General features: G+C 50.2%; 1 protein-coding gene across 3 annotated transcripts in view; it reads left to right on the top strand.

The window, feature by feature from the left end:
- HNRNPA2B1 (heterogeneous nuclear ribonucleoprotein A2/B1) overlaps positions 1 to 22,668 on the top strand; it is a 594,776-nt gene that overhangs the window by 384,673 nt on the left and 187,435 nt on the right. For all 3 annotated transcript variants that reach the window (XM_069648208.1, XM_069648207.1, XM_069648209.1), the window contains exon 8: positions 17,159 to 17,278. In XM_069648208.1, the coding sequence (XP_069504309.1) occupies positions 17,159 to 17,278 (120 nt within the window). The remainder of the gene's footprint in view (positions 1 to 17,158; positions 17,279 to 22,668) is intronic.

Below are 22,668 nucleotides of genomic sequence, written 5' to 3'. Positions count from 1 at the left end.
CCAAGGGTCTTCACCAAGTGCCTTACGCCTATGGTGGCGCGGCTGCGCCTGCAGGGGGTCCACGTCTACCCCTACCTGGACGATTGGCTCATCCGAGTGAAGTCAAGGGAACTCACCATCGAGCATACAGCGAGGACCGTCCGCCTGCTCACGGAACTGGGGGTTCTCAAACTATGCAAAGTCCTGCTTGGTGCCATCGCAGGACGCTAGGTTTCTGGGGTTCAGGCTCAACACTGTTGCGCATGGCTTCGCTGTCGGAGGACAGGATAAAGGCCATCCTGGGCAAGGTACAACGGCTGTTGACCATGGAAATTGCCAGGGTGAGGTCCATCAAGGCCCTGCTCGGCATGATGTCATCACGCATCTACCTTGTTCGGCTGTGCAGGCTGCGGATGCGGCCGCTGCAAGAGTTCCTTGACGCCCGTTGGATCCAAGTGTCGGGAAGGTTCGAGGACAAGATCACGATTCGGTGGTGGGGCATCTGCGCGCATCTAATGGCGGGCACAGACTTCCAGACCCTGGCACATCAGGAGACTGTGATGACGGATGCCTCCCTGGAGGGGTTGGGCACATACACCAGAAATCTCCACGCAAGAAGTCGTTGGACATCAAAGTCCTGGAGCTCGGGGCAGTGTTTTGTGCCCTCAAATCATTCCTTCCATCCCTCAAGAGCAAGGTGGTGCGGGTCTTTGATAGGCAGAATCCTATGCAGTGCCCTTAGGGACCACTGCACAGAGTTAAGACTACAAGTGGTAATACAAGTTCACCTTTGGTACAAGCCTGTGCACCACAAAAAGAGTGGTAGCAGTGACTTTGCAGCCAGACTTAACTCAAGAGCAAATGAGCAGTACTAGAGATTTCATAAAGGCCTACAATTACTGTGGCTCAAGCAAACACTGACTCAGGTTTCTGATTTAAAAAAAAGTACATTTATTTTTTAAACCATATTTTCACAAAATACTTCTCTTCTAGTAATATAAAACCCCACTTCAAATACACTACACACAACCAATTCCCTTTGTGCAGAACAATTCAAGATAAGTACCTTAGGATTTGACAGACCAATGTTATGAAACAAAGATGTTACCGGGAGTACATATGCGATAAGCGTACCCGCGGGAAGAAATGTAACCGTAGTCAAACACACTTAGCACATGAATTAACACGAGAGTTGGCGGGAAAAAATTGTAGGCAATACTTTTGTCACGGCAGAGAGAATCAGAGGGCACTTTCTAACAAGAAAATAAGTCAGTAGGCCTGCGCCAGTGTCAAGTGGAACAGGGTTCCTGTTGCTGAGGATTACATGGTTAGAACAGTTCACGATTCAAGATTGCCACGAGTACTTGGATATTGTCAGAAGAGGACGCAAAAGTTATAAGAGGAAAGGGAAAAAAGGACAAGCCTTTGGTGAGGAGAAAAGGGTTCACCCTAGTTCCTCGACGTCGGACACAGTACCTTATTCGTTGAGCTCTGGTACCACGGCAATTGTTCCTGGTAGTTTCCTGCAGACTCACGGATCCTGGAGCTTCAGTCGTGGAGACAAGGACGACGTTGGGGTGATCTGCACTACCCAGGGATGAGGCCAGCAGCAGCGACGGTGAATAAAATGTGTGCTCCTTTAAAATAGGAGATGCGCTTCAGATCACTATCCGGACCACTACACCCGTGTGCAGCGATTTCGACCACGAAGAGGATCCTCTGACTGTGGAAGATGAGCTGGTTGACCCCACCATGCTCAAGGGAAGAAGACTCCGGACTGAATCCTCTCTCGTCTTTGAAGGTTAGATGGTGCAGTGCTTCACCAGGACTCGGGGGTGCAGAAGCCGTCTTCTCCGCTTCTCTTCGGTTCCTTGCAGTTCCAGTGGCGACTCGGACTTCCAGCCCAAGAGTCCTGCCTTTTATGCGAAAATCCCCCTTTCATACAGCCTGTCTGTTAATCACCCAGCAGGGGTTTGTCCGGCCCGGGCAACCACCTCAGCCAATCAATACAAAGTGCGACTTGGGTCTCCAAGGAGTCCCTGTGCAGGGGGTGACGAAACCCCTCGCTCTCATTCAGCCCACCTAGACACCCGGGTGCCAAAGGAGGGCTTCGTAGAAGCCCGCCAAAAGAGGGTGAACAAAGAAGGCAAACCTGGTTTGCTGCGCAAAGTAAAACACAAAAAGGACTTTAACAAAAAGAAATGGCGAATAAACCCGACCGGAGCTGAAATAAAAAGTATTTGGGCAAGCAGGTTTATGTTCGAGGCTAATACAATAGCCTGGAACAGTACCACGTTTATATAGTATAATCGCGGTAGAAAAGTTAGGGTAGATACCACTGCCACCAGCCAAATCTAAATGTTAAAAGAGCAAAACAAAGCTCAGCGAGGCACAGACAAAAAGGGGTAGGAATTAACCCTTTCCAGTACTCCATGTAAGATGGTGTGCACTGGGTCTGTAGTTTTAAAGTGACTATATAAAGTTAATGGCAACTTTACATGTTTCTGTGGGACAGTAGTCAGCCCCAGAAAAATGAAGTCAGTGGGAAGTCTCAAAGACGTCCCTGTGTCACTGCACTGAAGGTGCTGTGTAACAAACACAAAAAGTTGGGCTCACAGAGTGGTGTGCTCCAGAGCCCAAGATCATACAAACAGTAGAAATACACATGGCAAAACACATGTAAGAGTGGTAAAAAGGCTCACACTCTTACCAGGTGGAAAAAAATAAACCCTAGAAATCAAGCAAAGCTGCTGTGGGACTCACTAGGTGAGGGTAATTGGCCATAAATGAGAATTCTCCCCAACAGTCTTCACCGACAACACCACCACGATGTTCTACATCCGGAATCGGGGGGGGAGGGGGGAGCACGAGATCCCTGGCCCTCTCTAGGGATGCAGAGAATTTATGGCACTTGGTCGTCGCACAGAGGATGTTCCTAGTAGCCTTTCATCTGGCAAGAGTGAAGAACACTGTCACCGACTCACTCTTGCCACAAGTGAGAGCTTCGGCAGGATCAGGTGGACCTGTTATTTCGACGATGGGGCACTCCGCAGATCGTCCTATTTGCGACGGCCGCGTACACCAAGTGTCGGAGGTTCGCCAGCATGTTTCCCCAGTCGGGATGCATGGGGGATGCATTCTCCTTCCCCTGGGACGGCCTGTTCCTCTGTGTTCCCGCCATTGCCCTTGATACTTGCGACTCATCAGTCAAGTCAGACGGTCCCAGTGCAGGATGATCCTCGATGGACCAGCATGGCCGAGACAAAAATGCTACCCGGACCTTCTGGACTTGTCAGCGTCCCCTCCAGTCAGGCTTCCGACGGATGCCGATCTGCTCGCCAAGGAAGGAGGTGCGATTCTGCACTATGACCTGGGGTCGCTGAACTTGCAGGCCTCGCTCCTGCAGCACTAGAGTTTGGAGGATACAAGATCCCGGTGGACTGCACGGAGGTACTTGCCAGGGCCAGGGCTTCTTCTCTTAAGTGCTACGGACATAAATGGAAGAGGTTCACTGTCTGGTGCCGTGTGTAAAGACTGCAGGGGGGGGTTCTGTACTTCTCTCTATATGGTAGAGGAGAGGCACAGAGGACCCCAGCCAAGATTTTCTATTAGGGTAGCAATGGACGAGCAATCAAGGCCTAGCTTCTCAGGAGGTGATGCAGGCTGGTTCTTAAGTACAGTGTAGTCCCCAAGCACCCACAAAGGAATGTCCACTAACTGTATTAGTTAAAACAGTCTTTATAAAATTAAGTTCAAGGTTAGGTACACAATCACAATAACTCACTTTTTCTTAGTAAATCTACAATAGCAAAAATATACAGTTTCTAAGTGGTACCACAATTATTATATCTCATTAAAGTGTATCAACTGTACTCTGGTTCAATGTCACACAAATCACTTAATAAAGGTAACCAACAATAGACATAGGAGGAAAGCAGTTGGTTAGAACAATTGGCAGAATACTGGCCCCTACCAACTAGGCACAATTCTGTGTGGAGATCCCCCACCCACACCCTGGGCAACCTGTAAAGTAAAGATATATCACAAGCCCAGTCCATATATTGTTCTATGTCTTATTTCCCTCTAAGATAGTTCTACAGCCCCAAAGTACCGGGAATAGCAGAGTTCCTCAAGGAGGCATCAAGGGATCCTTCTTGAGTAACCCCCTTTGAAGCAGGAGCCACGGTTCGTAGATGGGCCTAGAAGAAAGAACTCGGCGCCGAGAATCCTCGATGAAAGTTCGGTGGCGTCGAGGCAGCAGCTTCCATCCTGACGGTGCTAGTCGACGAGTCGAAGATGTCCTGCAAGGCTGAGTCGTGCGGGGAACCTCGATGTCGATAGTTCAGGACTGCAAACAGTTTGTGAAGAACTGTGGCCCAGCGTTGAATCGTCCGGCGTCCCTTCAATTGTTGGGTGGCGGGAAACCCCCCCAGCGGATGCTTCTCGGCGTGCCAACGGCATCCCTTCTCCAGCAGGATAAGGAGGGCGGCGGTGCGGATGAGCGCATCGGTGCATAAAAACTCTTAGGCAAAGGAGCGTGCGGCTCCAGTCGTCGACGTTCCCTGCTTCTGCCCAACACGGCTTCGACGGGCCTCCAGTGGTTGCAGCAAACTTGCGAACCCTGGTCGTCAACGGTGGATGGAATGTCCGTTGCTTATCTACGTTCTCCTCCGTGGCCCAAGTCTCCGGTCGGCAGCCTTTCGAGAGTCAGACTTCCAGGGAGCTTTGGCGAAGGTTAGCGGTGCTCGATGGTCCCTCGGAGCACGAAACCATGGCGCCTAACCAGGTCCTCTCTTGGATCAGTCCTCGATTAACTAGACAGCTTTCTGATCGGGTTGAAGCAAATGCAGCCGCAAATCTTCTTCCCTGGGCTTCAAGAATAAGCTTCAAGTATCAACTTCAGCTTCTGAACGATTTCTAGCAATGAGAGGCCCCCAAATATAATAGTTGATCTCTCATTCGTTCTGCTGGGTCACACTCGGGCAACCAATCACACAGAAGGGGATTCAGCAGTCAGTCAGCCAATAGGGCGCACAGTGCATTCAGGCCATTCTCCTCCCTCTCAGACACTCACAACAAGGAATGTGTATTGGGACAAGTACCCCGCCATTCAAGACTCCACACTGCATTCATATCAGTTTCGGGCAGGGCTTTCTCAGTCATTGTCTCAAACACAAGAAACCAGACATACACGACAAGAAGTGCATATTGATCACACACTATTCACCCAGGTCCCACCCACAGGGTGTACCCACAACATACAGTCACTGGGAAGGCTCTGCCAGTCTGTCCTGGACTTCACAACAACACCATATATGAAACTTCCACCCAACATCCAGTCAAGGGGAAGGGACAGAGTCGGGGCTTCCCAGGACTTTGGAAAAAAAAAAGGTTAACAGGCAATAGAAAGCAAGAGGCCAGAGGGGCCATCTTGTTTCCTATCAGAAATCAACTGATTCCAATGACAAGGTCTGGGTATCCCAAAATGGAGGATACTCGGAGCATGTGTCAAATTCAGCATGGAGCTGCCACCAGCCCATACCCTGCTCTGTGGGCCACACACAGGTGCCCAAAAACATACACTAGGGGCACAGGGTTGTACCCCAACCCATGGGTGCCATAACGGTATCCCATGGGTCTGTACACCAAACCAAAAATAGGAAGAGCTGCACTGCCAGGAGTCCCACATGGACTCCTGGGCAGAAAACAATACAGCACACAAATGAAAGGACTACAGGACCAGGACAGGGAGGCCCTGTCCCTCAAATGCATATCCAGCATCACACTTTGCACAGAAGATAAACCCTCTGTGGATTACGGCCCCTCAAGTGCTGCCGTACTTGCTGTTGCAGGCCAAGATTCATCCGACGGCTTTCTCCCGCTACACCAGAACTCTGGAGCGGGGCGATCTTCGCTGTGGTCGCACCGGCTGGTCAAGGAGTTCATGAAAGGACTTTTCCGTTTGTTCCCACCAGTGAAGGCTTCAGCCCCGGTGTTGGAGCTCAATGTGGTGCTGACTAGGCTCATGGGTTCTCAGTTCGAACCTCTGCATTCAGCTCCGCTGAAATTCCTCTCGTGGAAGGTGTTTCTGGTGGTCTTCACCTCGGCACGATGGGTGGGAGAGATCAGGCCCTCTCCTGTAAGCCTCCGTACTTGACATTCCATGAAACGAGGGTCATGCTGCAGACACACCCCATCTTCATTCCCAAGGTGCCGTCGGACTTCCATCTCAATGAGCCCTTGGTGTTACCGGTTTTCTCCAGCATTGGATCTTTCATGGATTCACATGCTTAGAATATTCCCCGTCGTCAGACTGGGACCCCTCGGTACACATATGTAGCCTTTTCCTATAGGAAAACTTTCGACACTTTTGTGTCCTATCTACGTCCTTTTAGGGCCCGCCTACGCATGCTCCGTAGGCCGTCCCAGTATAAGAGGCCCGCCCCCGCGGTTCCCCTTCAGATTTCAACCGTCTCCAAAGTAGTGGGATCTCCTCGCGTTGTCTTACTATTTTGTACAAGGTTGCGTTACTGGAATTTGAGTACAGAAAATGTCCTCCGTGTCAGGAAAAGCGCTGTTCCGCCCATGTGCGACGTGCGGCTTGAAAAAAGTTTACGAGGGGGACGGACATATGTTTTGTATATATTGCCTCCACCCTCATCATTCGGCGGATAACTGCGACATATGGAAAGGGTTTTCTCAAAAAAACCTCAAAGACCGCAGTCGACGACTGGTGGCATGGCTGAATGAGGGAGCGGGGGTATACCCCCCTTCGGAGGTAGGCTCCACACAATCGGCGAAAACATCACGCCGCGCTACTTCGTCGGAACCACCGGCGAAGAAATCTCGACCGACGGAAAAAGAGTCGTCTGGAAGTCACTCAACTAGAGACTCCTCGTCAAAGAAATCATCTTCATCAAAGGAAAGGAAATCCTCCTCGGGCGATCATCATAGACCACGAGTCGAGAGTCGAGTAAAAGCAAGCCAAGTGTGGAAAAGGCGGAAACGCCAAAACCACCTGCTAAGTCACAGTCGTCGACGGCGGCCCAGTCATCGGCCTCCACCCTGCCACTTACGCAGGTGGCATCCACCGTCCCACCGACAACGACGTCGACGATGGCCTCGTCGACGGGGGTTCTACAGGAGGCCTGGAGACCTGAAGTTTTGATCTGACCCCCCCCCCCCCGGATACTTTACTACAAGAACAGGTTGTGTTGCTGTCCTCGGAGGACGAGAATGAGAGAATAGCTGGCCCAGCAGACCTAGGGTTACGAGTGGCTGACAAGTCGTCGACGAGGGGATCCGTTATACCGGTATCTGCCCCTCTTCTCAATCCTCAATCTGTTTTGTCGTTGGAAATTCTGTCCACGCTTCAATCGTTGTTAGTCGTTGGACCAGAGACTACCTCAGGCAAACTTGCCACAGTCACCCGTCGCCGGGCCCGTCCCGTCAACCGACGCACCTACGCACGCCAATCTCAGCACTGGCACAAGAGGAAGGTGAGCTGCCAGATTCGGAGTCTGACAGGGGAGCCATGTCGGATAGCTCATCATCCCCCTCCAGGGATCCAACCTGGGAGTCAGAGGTGGAGTTGGAAACCCCTAGAAACCCAGCTCACCCGTCCCCTACGGACGACATTGCGTCATTCCATTCTATGATGGAGAAGGCATGCAAAGAATTTGGTTTGTCCCAGGAAGAACAGAAAAAGGACTGTTTTTTTGTTCGACCACATGGGTAAGAGAAGGAGGTCTGTGTTCTCAATACCAATACTAGACCATGTATGGAAGGAGGGGTTGCAGACAATGCGTCACCCGTTTTCAGAGCCGGCAGTGAAAGGACGCCTGGAAAAAAAGTTTAAGGCTCCAGTCTACCCCCAAGTGTTTATCCTCCCAACCAACGCCAGACTCGGTGGTGTCGGCGGCAGCGGCGAGGAAGGCGAAGGCCCAGCACAAGTGCACGACTCCTTCTGAGAACGAAGCGAGACGCCAAGATGCCTTTGGCAAGAAAGTGCTATCCGTGGGAGCGACCACAGTAAAGGCCGCAAACTCTCTGGCAATTGTTGCCAGATACGATAGGGAGATGTGGCACAGGCTAGCTCCGTTGCTTGATCATCTTCCGGAAGAGCATAGGAAGGCAGCGATGTTACTCGTCCGAGAAGGTGAGGAAGCCTCAAATCACGCAATAAACATCGCGGTGGACCTCGCTGAGTCAGGCTTCAAGCAAGTCAATAATGGGGTCGTATTACGTCGACAGTCATGGCTTAAGTGTACCTACTTCAGGCCAGAAGTACAATACAAAGTTTTAGATATGCCCTTTGAGGGAGACCTTCTTTTCGGTGAGAAGGTGGACGAAGCCCTAAAGGGAATGAAAGAGGACTCGGACACGGCACGTTCATTGGGTGCCCTCCAGAGTGGCAGAAACTACGAGTCTTTTCGTCCCTTTAGAGGGGCTTCAGGTAATTCAAGATTCTCTGCATCTGGAGACAGATCCTTTGGCAGATCAGCTTACCCCTCCCAAGGATACAGATGTGCCTCCCAAACGGCAAACCGTCGCCGGAACTTCCAGACTTCCAGAAAAAGACCATCATATCCGTCGTCGTCGAGAGACAAGCAAAATAAAGATCAGCAGTGACATACAACACACCGTTCTGGGGGGAAGAGTTTCAGCATATGTCAACGAATGGGAACGAATAACGACGGATCAATGGGTGCTGGATACTATAAGAAACGGACACTCTCTACAATTCAAACACAGCCCTCCGCAAATTCCACCTGCGTTCACCGCTCATTCCCATCTGAAGATACTGCAACAAGAGGTAACACTCAAGTTAGCAAAGGGCGTGATAGAATTAGTTCCAACATCACAGAGAGGTCAAGGAGTCTACTCAAGATATTTCGTCGTAAAAAAGCCGAACGGCAAATGGCGTCCCATTTTAGACTTACGCGATCTCAACAAATCTTTGAAGAGCCTAAAATTCAAGATGCTCACTCTGCAGGAAGTGATCCGTGCCGTTCAAGAGGGGGATTTTCTAGCGTCCCTGGATTTCCATATTCCAATGTGTCGGAAACACAGGAAATTCCTAAGATTTGTAACAGGGCGGACTCACTACCAATTCACGGTTCTTCCTTTTGGGCTCAAGACCTCCCCCAGAACGTTCATGAAATGCCTGGCTCCAGTAGCGGCCTGGCTAAGGAAGCAAGGCCACCATGTATACCCATACCTCGACGACTGGCTGGTAAGGGGATCCTCCCCAGCGTCGACCAACACAAGTATACAAGCCATCATGCAGCTTCTACAACAGCTGGGATTCGCCATAAACTTCGAAAAATCCTCTCTGCAGCCATCGAGATCGCTGGTATTCCTGGGGGCACAGTTCGAGACCCAGTTAGGGCTAGTGAAACCTTCTCTCGACAGAACCTCAAGACTCAATCAACAAGCATGCCGACTACGGCGAAACACCAAGATCTCAGTGAGAAAATACGTTTCGGTCCTAGGGGCCATGGCATCCTGCATCCATCTGGTGGAAAACTGTTGCGCCTATTCATGAGGCCAGTCCAGGAATTCCTCGCGGACCGATGGACGCAGGCTCAAGGATCGTGGTCAGACAAGATAACCATCGACGACGACAAGCTGCTTCGGACCCTTCAGTGGTGGCAGTTTCCACAAACTGAACAAAGGCGTACCCCTACAGGAGCTGGAGTTTCAGCGAACCATAGTCACGGATGCGTCCCTAACCGGATGGGGAGCTCACATGGGTGCTCTCCAAACGCAGGGTCGCCGGTCTCCAACGGAGTCACTCCTACACATAAACGTGTTAGAACTCAGAGCAGTACGATGGGCCTTAAAGGCATTCCTACCACACATCAAGGGCTCGCGAGTACGAATACTGACCGACAATACAGCGGCCATGTTTTATCTGAGGAAACAAGGAGGGACGCGATCAAGAACTCTTTCTATAGAAGCCCAGAAAACATGGCATTGGGCATTAAAGCACGAAATTTCCATCGTGGCTCATCACCTTCCAGGAGTGAGGAACTCCCAAGCAGACTCCCTCAGCAGAAGCATGGCCCAAATACACGAGTGGGAAATGGACACAGTTCACCTGATGAAAGTGTTCCAGAAACCTCCCCGGAATGCAATGTATTTGATTGATAAGTTTAACCCTTCCTACTTTGGAGGGGCCGAAATCTGAAGGGGAACCGCGGGGGCGGGCCTCTTATACTGGGACGGCCTACGGAGCATGCGTAGGCGGGTCCTAAAAGGACGTAGATAGGACAGAAAAGTGTCGAAAGTTTTCCTATAGGAAAAGGCTACATATGTGTACCGAGGGGTCCCAGTCTGACGACGGGGAATATTCTAAGCATGTGAATCCATGAAAGATACCAATGCTGGAGAAATGGAGTTACAGGTAAGAAACTATTCCTTTCTTCCCGTTGCCTTAGTCGCCGGCTCCTCGGCGGCCAGGTTGGGAAGGTCCTCTCCGGCACCTTCAACCACAAGCCAACGCTCCGGGTTAGCAAAGAGGAAGTTGGGCCACCTGTTGGGAGAAGTCCCAGTCGACTACGACGGAGAAAGCCAAGGGGGAGCGGGGCTCTGACCCTCACTCCACAGTGAAATTTTCAAGCGTGCCAAAGGTCGTGAAGGCCCAGGTTCACTAGGCAAAATTTTCCCTTGAAGGAGTTGTAATATCCCTAGAGAAGGGCGCGGATGCGGGTTCGCAGGAGGTGGCCCCCAAGACGAGTTTCCCTGTCTGCTCGGAGGGAATAGTCTTTTCTACCTGTTGGGCAGAATCTTATGCAGTTCTCTTAGGGAGCATTACAGAAGATTAGGACTAAAGGTATATGCAATAAATCCCCTTTGGTATCAGTCTGTACCACACAGATTTAGTTGGTAGCTGTGGCTGAGCAGTCAGACTTATCTCAAGAGGGAGATGAGCAGTATTCAGGGTTTACACAATAGTACTACAGCACTATGGGACAAGAAAACACTGACCAAAGCTTTGTATCAAAAAGAATATATATATTTATTTTACACGCTCTTAAGTTCAACACACAAGTCACTATCATTAAAGCAAGTTAAAAACAGTCAAGAAAAGTGTACACAACTCCCTATTTAAATTTTAGACCAGTTTGAACAAGAGTGAAAACTGAGCAAAACAGCACAGTGTAAACCAAGCAAAAATGGCATTCTAACAATTTCTTCAGAGGGAAGGAAAGGTCACGTTATACATGGTTAGACTCCTATACACACCAGCAACACTTCCCAATTGGATTGTGAACAAGTTAGGCAAGGTAGTACTTCCGCATAAGCAGTACTTGGGTGAAAACCGAGCAAAAAGGCCCTTCAACAATATATAAAGGGGAAGAAAAAGGTGGTTATAAGAGTTCTGGTGCACTAACACATTTCTTGATGAAAAGCAATCTAGTGAAGGCAGTTTAAACAGAATTGGCCAGTCTCAATAGGCCTGTGCCAGAGTCAGTTGTACAAGGCAAAGTGCCCAGGATCAAACGGTTCTAGTAGCTGCAGTCAAGTCTTTGTTTAACGGTTTAAAAAGGATGGTGCAGAAGGTAAAAAGACAATGTTAGACGATAGTTGCGGCCAGCCCAGAAGGTAAGTAAATGATTTAAAACGCCTTTAGCAGTACCTTACAAAAAGGAAGGTCCGGCGGAACAATGTACCTTAAGAGTGGAAAAGGCTCCTGCAGTGGCAGTGGTTCATAGCAGTTCCTGCAGTTCGGGAAACCCAGCAGAGGAAGAAAGGCTCTCGTCGTGGAGGAAGGTTCGAGTCACTGTACTGCCCAGGGAAGAAGCCGGCCGCGGTGATGCCAAAACGGAATAAAAGGTATGCTCCTTTAAATTGCGGTTGTGGTGGACGGGTGCCTATCTATCCGGTCTCCGAGTGCTTGGCACTGGCGATTCGACCAAGGCAGGTCCGGGAAGGCGATTGGCGAACTGGTTGGCCCCACCAGCTCAAGGGAAGAAGGCTCTTGCAGGTGAAGATCTTCTCTTGTCGCTGGAGAAAAGTGATGATGATCTGCAGCAGGGCTTTGCCGGTGGTTCTGTCGTTGCAGATGTCTTCGGCTTCTCTCCTCTTCGGATTTCTTGGGTCCAGTGGCGACATCTTGTCCTTCAGTCCTCAGAGTCCTGCTTTTATGCAGAAAACCCCCCATTCATACAGTCTAGCTGTAACTTGCACCGCGGGGTGGTTATCCTGGAGGGATAACCCCCAGCCTATCGGGGCAGAGTGCGACTTGGGTTGCTTAGGCAACCCTGTCCAGGGTGCCTATTCCCCCTTCCACACACCCTGTCTACCCCAGATTCACTGCCACCGAAAGGAGGACTTCTGTCCAGAAGCCCGCCAAAAGGACGAACAAAGGATCCCCGACCTGGGTTAGGATTACAGAGGAAGACGCGAAAAAGAAGTTTTAACAGAGATATGGCAAAAATGCCCAAACAGAGAATGAATGAAAATGAATAAATAATTTACCGGTGGGGATGGTGTGTATGTTCGAGGCTACTATTTAAAAAAGTAGCCTCGAATAATGGGAAAATCCCATAGGAAACTATCTGCGGTGAAACGAAAAGTGGTAGAACCACTGCCACCAGACATACTCTGATAAAAGCGGGACCAGACATTGTCCCTTACAAAACAGACACAGGGGAAACATTTAACTCCTCCAGTACTTCCATATAAAATGGTTTGTACTAGTTCTGTTCAATAGATTTGACTAGTAAAGTCAATGGTAACTTTTCCATGCCCTGGGAGACAGTAGTCAGTCCCAGGGTATGGAGTCTATGTTTGGGGGTAACTATGACACCCCTGTGTTACTGCACTGAGGGTGCTGTGTAACACACAGAAATAAGATGATACCTATGAGGGTGAGAACACCCCTATAGACCATAATCACAAAAAATAGCCTAAAACACACATAAAAAATAGGCCTAAGAGTGGGAAAAAGAGTCTCACTCTTAGCAGGAGAAAGAAATAAACCCTGGAAATCCAGCAAAGCTGCTGGGATACTCTATAGGTAAGGGACATTAGCCTTTTAAAGAGAATTCTCCATAACACTACACATTGAGAAGACTCAGGTGAAGACGATGCCGATCATCTCCCCTTGACAGTCTCCACTGGTCGGGAAGGGGGGGGTGTGGTGGTCGTCCTACAGGGCTCGGTCATCTCCGAGGAGGAGTTTTCTGGTCTGAAGGCCTTCGTGGATAAGCAGTTGTTTCGAGGCCCGGTCCTACGGAAAGGACCCCGGCGAGGCGGATGTGGAGAGCAGCGAGGAAACCGAGGAGCAGCAGGGCGATGAGGAGCCAGAGGACGCCACACCATGCCATTGCTCCCGTTGCAACCAGCGCAATTACTGCCAGCGGACATCCTACAGGCACTGCACACCTTGTGCTCGGAGATCCGGACAAGGATGCCCCTGTCACCGGTGGAAGAACCCGCGGCACCTGGGCCGTCGGGGGAACCCCCTGTCAAGAGGAGGAGAGTTCACCCCCACCTTCTTGCTATCCTTTGCCGGCATCCCCTCCTCCGAGGGACAATACGGAACCAGATACAGCCAAGAATGGTACGAACGAAGACGAAGTGGACCTCCCGTCTCTTGTGCCCAGGGCCTCATTGCCCGATGAGATTGTCCCTGGTGGGAGGTGGCTCTTTCCATGCCATGATCTCTAGGGCCTCGGAAATGTTCCAACTGGCTCCAGAGGAGAAGGAAGGCTTCCTGTACCAGCTCCGGGAGGCCAAGAGGAAGACTGTGCTTTCGATCCCTCTATTTGACGACATTTTGGATGATGGACTGTCCCTCATGAAGAACGAGTCTTCGGCCCAGGCGAAGAGGGACCGGTACAAGAAGTACAGAGTGCCGGACTCTGCACTCAAGTGTCTCAGATCCCAGCCTTCCCCGGACTCTGTGGTCTCGGTGGGGAAGAAATCTTACAGATCTTCTAAATCGATGTCCTCTCCCCCCGCCCTCTTTCCCCCTCCGACGGCGAGGGAAAGAAACTGGTCGCCATGGGGCGACGGGTCATCTCGTCGGCTGTGACAACTGTCAAGGCAACCAGTGCCCTAGCCATCATGGCCCGTTATGACAGGGAGCTATGGTTCAAGATCGCCCCCTTCCTGGACTTCCTTTCCAACGACGAGAGCGGAAGCGCTGGAGATTCTGCTGGAAGGCGAGGTGGTATGGGACAATGTCATCACAGTGGCCACGGACATCGCCGACACCGGATTCCGCCAGATGGGCATAGCGTTTGCCTTCTTCGGCGGGGTTGGTTGAGGGCCACTAGCTTCCACCAGGATGTACAGTCAGGTGTTGGACATGCCCTTCGGGGCCACTTATTCGGCAAGACTGTGGACGAACCGCTGCAGGCCATCAAGTAGGCTTTGGGTACGATGCAGCAGCGGCGGCCGTCCTTGGAGTCTTCTAGAGAAAAGTCCCAGGCTTCCTCCAAAGGTTTCGGTGGCGGCTTGTCATCCTATCGTCAACCGCTCCGCTCTTCGGCCCAGGAAGCCTACAGGGGCCGCAGCAAGTCCTGAGGAGGTCGTCGCTGTCGTCACCAAGGACCCCAAGGTGGCGCAACCACAGCGAAGCAGGATTGAACCGGCTTTGACGTCAGGTGCGCACCCTGGTGGGAGGCCGGGTGGCGAACTTCGTCAGCCTGTGGAAGTCCATCTCCACCGACCGTTGGGTGCTGCTGGCCCACGGGCACACCCTGGAATTTCAAATAAGTGTCTGCACATTCCACCGGTGGCCAGGCAGGAAACCCACGTCCCTCAACTTCTTCTAGAGGTACGGGCCATGCTGAAGAAGGGCACAATGGAAAGAAAATGGGTGGTTGGAGGCCTATACTAGACCTCCGCCGCCTCAACAAGTACACTAGGTCCCAGAAGTTTTGGATGGTCACTCTTCAGCACTTGCTGGGACAGTTGGAACAAGGGATTCCCTATTGTCGCTGGACTCGGAGGTTGCATATTTCCACATCACCATTCATAAAGGGCGCCCCAAGTTTCTGCACTTCGTGGTCCAAGGGCAGCATTACCAGGCCCTTCCCTTCGGATTGAAATCAGCAAGGGTTTTCACCAAGTGTCTGACACCAGTGGCGGCGCAGTTGCGCCTGCAGGACCTTCACGTCTACCCCTACCTGGACGATTGGCTCATCCGAGCGAAGTCGAGAGAGACTGCCTTCTAGCACACAGCGAGGACCGTCCAGCTACTCACGGAACTGGGGTTCTCAATAAACTTTGCCAAGTCCTGCTTGGTGCCATCGCAGGACGCATTGTTTCTGGGGGCTCCGCTCAACAGTGTCGTGCCTGGAGTCCCCTTCGGAGGAGAGAATAGCAGCCATCCTGGGCAAGGTTCAAAGGCAGTTGACCTTGAAGATCGCATGGGTGAGGTCCATAAAGGCCCTCCTCGGCATGATGTGATCATGCATATACCTCGTGCGCCTGTGCAGACTGTGGATGCAACTGCTGCAGGAGTTCCTAGACGGCTGTTGGATCCAGGTATCGGGAAGCTTGGAGGACAAGATCATCCTCGACGAGAGTTTGTCGTGCGATTCGGTGGTGGGGTGTCCGCGAGCCTCTGTCGGCAGGCGTGGATTTCCAGACCCACCCTCATCAGGAGACGGTCACGACGGACTCATCCCTGGAAGGATGGGGCGCACACACCAGACTTCTCCATGCAAGAGGCCTGTGGCTAGCGGAGGAGAAGTCATTGCATTAGACCTCTTTCCTGGAAAACAACGTTCTTTGTGACAATAACTTCAGTCATTCGTGTGGGTGAAATCCAGGCATTTTCCTCTTATCCGCCCTATTTGACCGTATTAACCCAACCTTTATGCCCAAGGTGGCATCCTCTTTCCATCTCAATCGGCAGGTGATTTTGCTAGTGTTCTTAGGCACACTGACTTCTCTAGCCGAGCGGACCCTACACATACTGAATATAGTGGGCGCCTTCAAGTACTGTGTGGCTCGTACTAAGTAATTCCGTACAACTGATGAACTATTTGTTACATTTGTACCTTCTGGGCCTGGGAAGGCTCTCACGCAGTCCTCCATTTAAAGATGGATTACATCCTGCATCTCATTCTGCCATCAACGGGTCGGCAGGCCGCTTCCCGGCAGGCCCTGGGTGCTCTACACCGGGGCAGTGGCTGCAACGTATTCCTGCTGCCTGATATCTGCCGCGCAGCCACCTGGAGATTGGTGCATAGATTCACCAGGTTATACCGTGTCGACAGTTTCTGAAGAGTCGGCCAGTTGGTTCTGCAGAACCTTTTTGTGTGAGGATAGTAAGTCTCCAGGGATGAGCTATGCTGGGGGCTTGCCTTCACCCATAGGTATTGTTGTAATACTTCGTGAAGGATTCAACGCTTGAGAAGGAATAAGTTACTTACCTGTAAATCTGTTTCTCCAGCATTGTTATCTTTCATAGATTTGCATGCAACCAACCCACCTACCCCGCATAGCTATTCTTTTGGCTCTTACTGCCACTCATACGCCTATCAAATCTGAAGATGGTCGAAGGGGGAGAAGTTAAGGGAGGTGTGCCTATTAGCTGCAGGCAGTATGACCCAAAATGACTGTTATAGAGCACAAAGGTGGCTGAAAGTGTTCAGTTTAAGTTTAAGCTGCTCTGTTAACGAGGATTCCCAGCCTGACTGAATATGCAGGGTAGGTGGGCGGGTAGCATGTGACTCTGAAAGATAATGCTGGAGAGCTAGAGTTTCAGGTAAGCAGCTTACTCGTTACATGTGTTGCTATATAAATAAAGGCATTTTTGTTGTTGACTGAGTAAACAATCAATTGTCAGGTTAGCTTGTTAATTGTACTTTATTGACACCTGCCTCTGATTGGAGAAGTCTTATTGTAACTCAATCTGTTTTAGCACAAGCGGTTTAAGTTGAGACTTGTATGTCAAGTCTAGCAGATCCACAAGTTCGGCTTTCCAGATTCCTACGCCAAGCAATGGTTCTGAAAAAACTCTTTTTGAAATTAAACCAACTGATTTTTCTCTGTCTGTTTGGAATATTTGGATTTGTTGAGTAACAAGACATATTTGTAAGGACCTGAAATGTAACCCAATCCTGCAAATTACATTACAGAGTGATTCAGTTGTTTTCTTTAGTTTTAACATGTACAAGAAAATGATTTATTTTTCTCTGCTTTTAACTAGGTGGCAATTATGGGGGTGGCCCTGGCTATGGAGGTGGAAGAGGAGGTGGATATGGCGGTGGTCCTGAATATGGCAATCAGGGGGGAGGTTATGGAGGTGGTTATGACAACTATGGAGGAGGTAATGTTTCTACATGTTCTGTTGTCATTGTACATACTTAGAAATGATGTGAAGCTTTTTTCTGAATGTAGCAATCTTGTTGGCTTTTCTAAACGCTTAGTAGCAAATGCCCACTCTAATGGGGTTTAAGGGCTGAGATATGCTAGCATATCTCATCACTATGTTCATTCAAATCGACAAAGGGTACCATCATTTGCAAATCTTAGGTTTGCACATTGAAATCCTTTTCCATCACTGGGGGTGTGTGCATTGCATTGAGAGGCTATTTCCTATTACTTCGTTTTTAGCAGCACTGGTATGAACTGCTGCTCTCCCACTTGGATTCATTTCCATCCCTCAAACTGGATAGAAGAATGAGTTTTTTTATTCTATTTGTATTATTTACATTTCACTGTTGGGTCCTTTGAAGTCCCCCATCTGTGAAATGTGTTGGCAGATTCCTATGCAGTTCCCTTAGGGAGCAGTACAGAAGATTAAGACTAAAGGTATATGCAATAAATCCCATTTGGTATCAGTCTGTACCACACAGGTTTCGTTGGTAGTTGTGGCTGAGCAGTCAGACTTACCTCAAGAGGGAGATGAGCAGTATTCAGGGTTTACACAAAAGGACTATAATACTAAGGAACAAGGAAACTGACCAAAGCTGTATCAAAACAAATATATATATTTCTGATGTTTGTTAATCTGCTTAGAATCACATGCCGACATCCAGTGGTCACTGCGGAGTATTGCATTTTGTTTTCGTAGTCGAAAAGGGGATGTCGACAAGGCGTGTCTGTAACACTATCCCTATAGTGATGTGCATTATACCCACAATCCCTCACGCGTCGCGGTCCCTCAGATTGTTTTTTTTCCCGCCCAGATATTGGTCGCCTTAACATGGAGCTCCTCGAGAGAAATTGCAAAAACATTTACTCGACCCTTTGGTCGTTATCTATTATTAAATACATTAGATACCTCCTTCGACGTCGAAGCTGCAAAGCTGTTTCACCGCCGAGTAAGAACTTTGACGGCGGTGACTTAGACGGAGGAGATCCTTCAGCGCTGCCGAACACGTGGCCTGGCCTCGCCGGCCTTATACAGTAGGGAGAGTGGGGTCATGGGACATTTCTTCTATTTCTAAGAATGCCTTTCTCCTTTTCCCCCCCTTTCCTTCGGGGTCGTTATCACTCGTATCTATATCCTCAGCTATGGAGAGGACTTTTAGATTTTGCAAATTTACATGGAAAGACAAGCACGAGCGGTGTAACCGTTGCTTACCCCTCGACCACAACGAGGAAGGCTGTGCGGCCTGCAAACGACTTTGCCCAAAAACTTTAAAGGACCGCAGGGTCAAGAGGTGGGCAGCCTACGCTATGTCTAGAGCTGATTCCTCACCCGCCGCCGAGTGTGACGAGGATAGTGATAACCCGACCTCTGTTTCGGAAGTCGTAGACCTCTCTAGGGAGCGTACCTGCTCCTCGACGTCTGTCCCCGGCAAGTTCGGCTCACTCCCTACTTATGGGGATGAACACCTTGGTGACACTGACGAACACAGAAGGCATAAACATAAAAACACAACCCACGGCACTTCTTCGATGAAGACAGCCATAGCGCCAACGGAGGCACCGGACCCACTGGCATCCTCCAACGACCGTAAGGGTCGCAAGCCCTCGCTGCAGCCGCGACTCGCTACTGGGCTACCTGCAGACAAGGGCGCAACCACCAAAACGGGCGACACGCCTCGTAAGAGTGCTATCGTCGTCGAAAAAGACTCGGCACAGCGCCAGACGAACCCTTGAAGGAGAAACTAATCGTTGAGAGATTGGCGCGTATAGTTTCCACGGACGGCCAGAAACGGACAACGAGTGATACGCCAAAAACCGCTCACAAGGCCAGGGAAACGCCAAGAATGCCGGAAGGGATTCCCACTGTCGAAAGAAGGCCCTAGCCTACGAGAAGGGTTCTCAGAAGGCAGAGGGACTTTATCCTCGACGTTATGGGACAGATCAAGACGGCTACAGGAAGAACAGCCTCCTTTTTCGCCTCCAGACCGTTCTGGGTTACCACATTGGACTCTTGAGAGATTCCAATCGTGTATGGAGAAACTGGATAGATTTATGTCCACTCCTGAACATACAACTCCTAAGAGGCCAAGAGAGGTACTTCATGAGGACCCCAGGGCTAAATATCGTAGACTATTTAACCCCCTTTAGGAGGAATCTCATACTTATGACCTCATTGAAGAAGACCTTCTCTTCCAAGAGGATGAGGAATTTTTGGATAGTGAAGACCAACAGAACCTCGAAGGTTTTGAGGGAAACCTTGACATAGGTGGGGGGGTGCTTCGAGGAAGACCCAGATGAAGGTGGCTCACAGCCTTGGCAGTCACGAACAGTGTCTACAGACCCTGACATCCTAAACCTTCCCTCTCCTCAGACCACACTGGTCAGGAATCCGTCACCAATAGATGACCAACCCACTTTCAGCGCGCTACTACGGAAGGCAGCAGCGCACTTTGACAGTGAAACTGGCTAAGTTACTCCCGATACTGATTTTGTAGAAAGAATCATTAAAGAAAAACCTCCCACTAGTCAAACCATTCCCCTCCTCGCCTCAGTTGAGAGACAAATCACTCCATCTCTGTCTACACCTGCACTGGTCAGAGGGGTCAATCACAGAATTGAAAAACTGTTTACTCCCTCTCCTTCAGACCCATTATACATTAGGGGTCACTCAATTCCAGACTCTTTAGTGGTAACTACCACAAGGAAAAGAGCAGGGGTTCCGCTGTCAACCAGCGAAGCAGCACCCCCCAGACAAAAAGGGAAGAAACTCTACGCCCTGGGTAAAAGAATTACAGCCTCGGCAGCTTTTTCAACCAGAATTGCCAATAACAACACCCTACTGGCAAGTTATGCTGATGCCCAATGGGGAAAATTATGGCAGGACCACGAGGAAGTCCATGAGCCCTTAAGAACTTGCTTATTAACCACAGTAAGAGAAGGAACTCTGGTTAGCCAGAGCATCATTAAAAACACTATTGATGCTGCAGAAACGGCTGTCCATTCTTTAGTCCAGGGAATACTTCTGAAGCGTCATGTCTGGCTCCGCAATTCCGGTTTTAAGCCAGAGACCCAGGCGTCACTCATTAATAAACCAATAGAGGATTCTAACCTCTTTAGGAAAGCAGTGGACGACGCACTGGAGACTACGAAGAAGAATTTTGACACCCTAAAGTCTTTAGACCAAATCTCAAGGCCTCCCAACAAGCGAGGATTCGGCAACAAACGCTTTTTACTACTCTGGGAACCAGTGACCAATACACGCAAAGAGGACAACGCCGTGGCAAGGGTAGAGGCCGGGGGCCCCCCTCCCAGAGGTTCCCCGGCTACCAACACCAAATGACCCGAAGGTTCGGGTCCCCTCCCATGCATCGCTGGTCAGGGGCTGGTTAACATCTTTCCTACCAGCATGGGAGGGAATAACATCAGACTGCTGGGTATTGTCAAACATAGCCCACGGTTACTGCATAGAATTCAGTCGGTCCCCCAAGTACAGACCCCAAGGGGACGATGCTCATCACCGGAGCACCTCGCCATCCTTCTTCAAGAAGTGGAACTGCTGTTACTAAAAGGAGCAATAGAGGTCGTGCCTCTATCACAGGTAATGGAAGGTATTTATTCAGTGTACTTCCTTGTATCCAAAAAGGACTTAACCATGCGCCCTGTACTAGATATGCGCCCAGCAAACAAATTTGTCAAACCTCAAAAATTTTGCATGGTGACCCTACAGGAAGTAATCCCCCTACTCTCACAGGGAGATTACATGACAACACTGGACATGAAAGATGCATACTTTCATATTTTAATGTTGCCAGCGCACAGCAAATACCTCAGGTTCATGATAGAGGGCAAACACTACCAGTTCAGAGTGCTACCCTTCGGCATAGCGTCAGCGCCGAGGGTATTCACAAAGGTACTGGCAGTGGCAGCGGCCCACCTGCGCAGATTGTCGATCCAGTATACCCTTACCTCGACGATTGGCTCATAACGGGGGTTTCTTACGAGACATGCTTCTCAAATACCCAAACGACTGTAGACCTTTTGTTCCAACTGGGCTTCTCCATCAACGAGAAGAAGTCCAGCATAGAACCCAGCCAGATCAAACAATTCCTAGGGGCTCTAATTCGAACAAAGGACGGCCTCGTCTTCCCCTCCAACGAGAGGGTCCAAAATATGCTGTTTCAGATCCCTCAATATGTGGCCGGACGGAGGGTGACAGTACGCAAAGCAATGCGTTTGCTAGGAATGATAGCGTCATGTATATATTTGGTACCTCACGCGCGTCTGCGCATGCGCCCAATGCAAAAGTGGCTCAACAGCCAGTGGTGTCAGGCTAGCGGACAATGGGACGATCAAGTAGTGGTCTCGCAGGCCCTGGTTCTCTCGCTACGGTGGTGGTCGAAGGAAAACCTTGTAGGGAAACCATTTGCCACCCCCGCAGTGGAGGCACCTCTAACCACAAACGCATCCCTCACAGGATGGGGGGGGCTCACCATAAACTTGCTGGAACTGCTAGCAGACTTCAAAGCACTGAAGGCTTTTCAGGCACACCTGCAAGGGAAGACAGAGATGGTCCTCACAGACAGCACCACAGCCATGTACTACCTGAACAAGCAAGGGGGGAACACACTCTCCAGAACTGTGCAAGCTGTCCCAGAACATTTGGAAGTGGGCTCTCAAACACATGTTCCTGTTGTCACAACATGTACCAGGGGAGCTCGATCTGCTAGCAGACAATCTCCGCAGAGACTTCCCTCTGCCCGCAGAGTACGAATGGTGGTTACAAGAAGACATAGTCTTCGAAGTTTTCACACAATGGGGATTCCCAGAAATGGATTTGTTCGCAGCTCTGGAGAACTACCAATGACAAGATAACTCCTCCAGGTACCCCCAGAACCAGTCCAAAGGGAATGGTCTCTGGATAACCTGGTCAGGGAAATTTGTTTACATAACACCCCCTCCCCCCCCCCCCGGCCCCTGACTCGCGTTCTCAGCAAAATAGTGCACAAAATGCACCAGGAACCAGTCACCATGATACTAGTGGCCCCTATGTGGGCCCGGCAGCCATGGTTCGCTCACTTGATGGAGATGTCTCTATCTCCTCCATTGAAACTTCCCTGCCCGTACAACATGCTGTTACAGGACAAGGGCGAACGCTACACCCATGCACACAGACCCTGAACTTAGCAGCCTGGCTCCTGAGGTCATAGAATTTGGACGTTTACAACTCCCTCAAAGATGCATGGACATTCTAAGGGAGGCTAGGATACCTAACACTCGTTACTGCTATTCTAGCAAATGGAAAAGATTTGTCATCTGGTGTAGAAATAGGAGCACCAACCCTGT

The sequence above is a fragment of the Ambystoma mexicanum genome, chromosome 2q, assembly GCF_040938575.1.
Source record: "Ambystoma mexicanum isolate Mex_15411 chromosome 2q, UKY_AmexF1_1, whole genome shotgun sequence".
Taxonomy (NCBI): domain Eukaryota; kingdom Metazoa; phylum Chordata; class Amphibia; order Caudata; family Ambystomatidae; genus Ambystoma; species Ambystoma mexicanum.
Note: the sequence above shows the minus strand (reverse complement) of the source record. Positions and strands in the feature narration are given on the sequence as shown.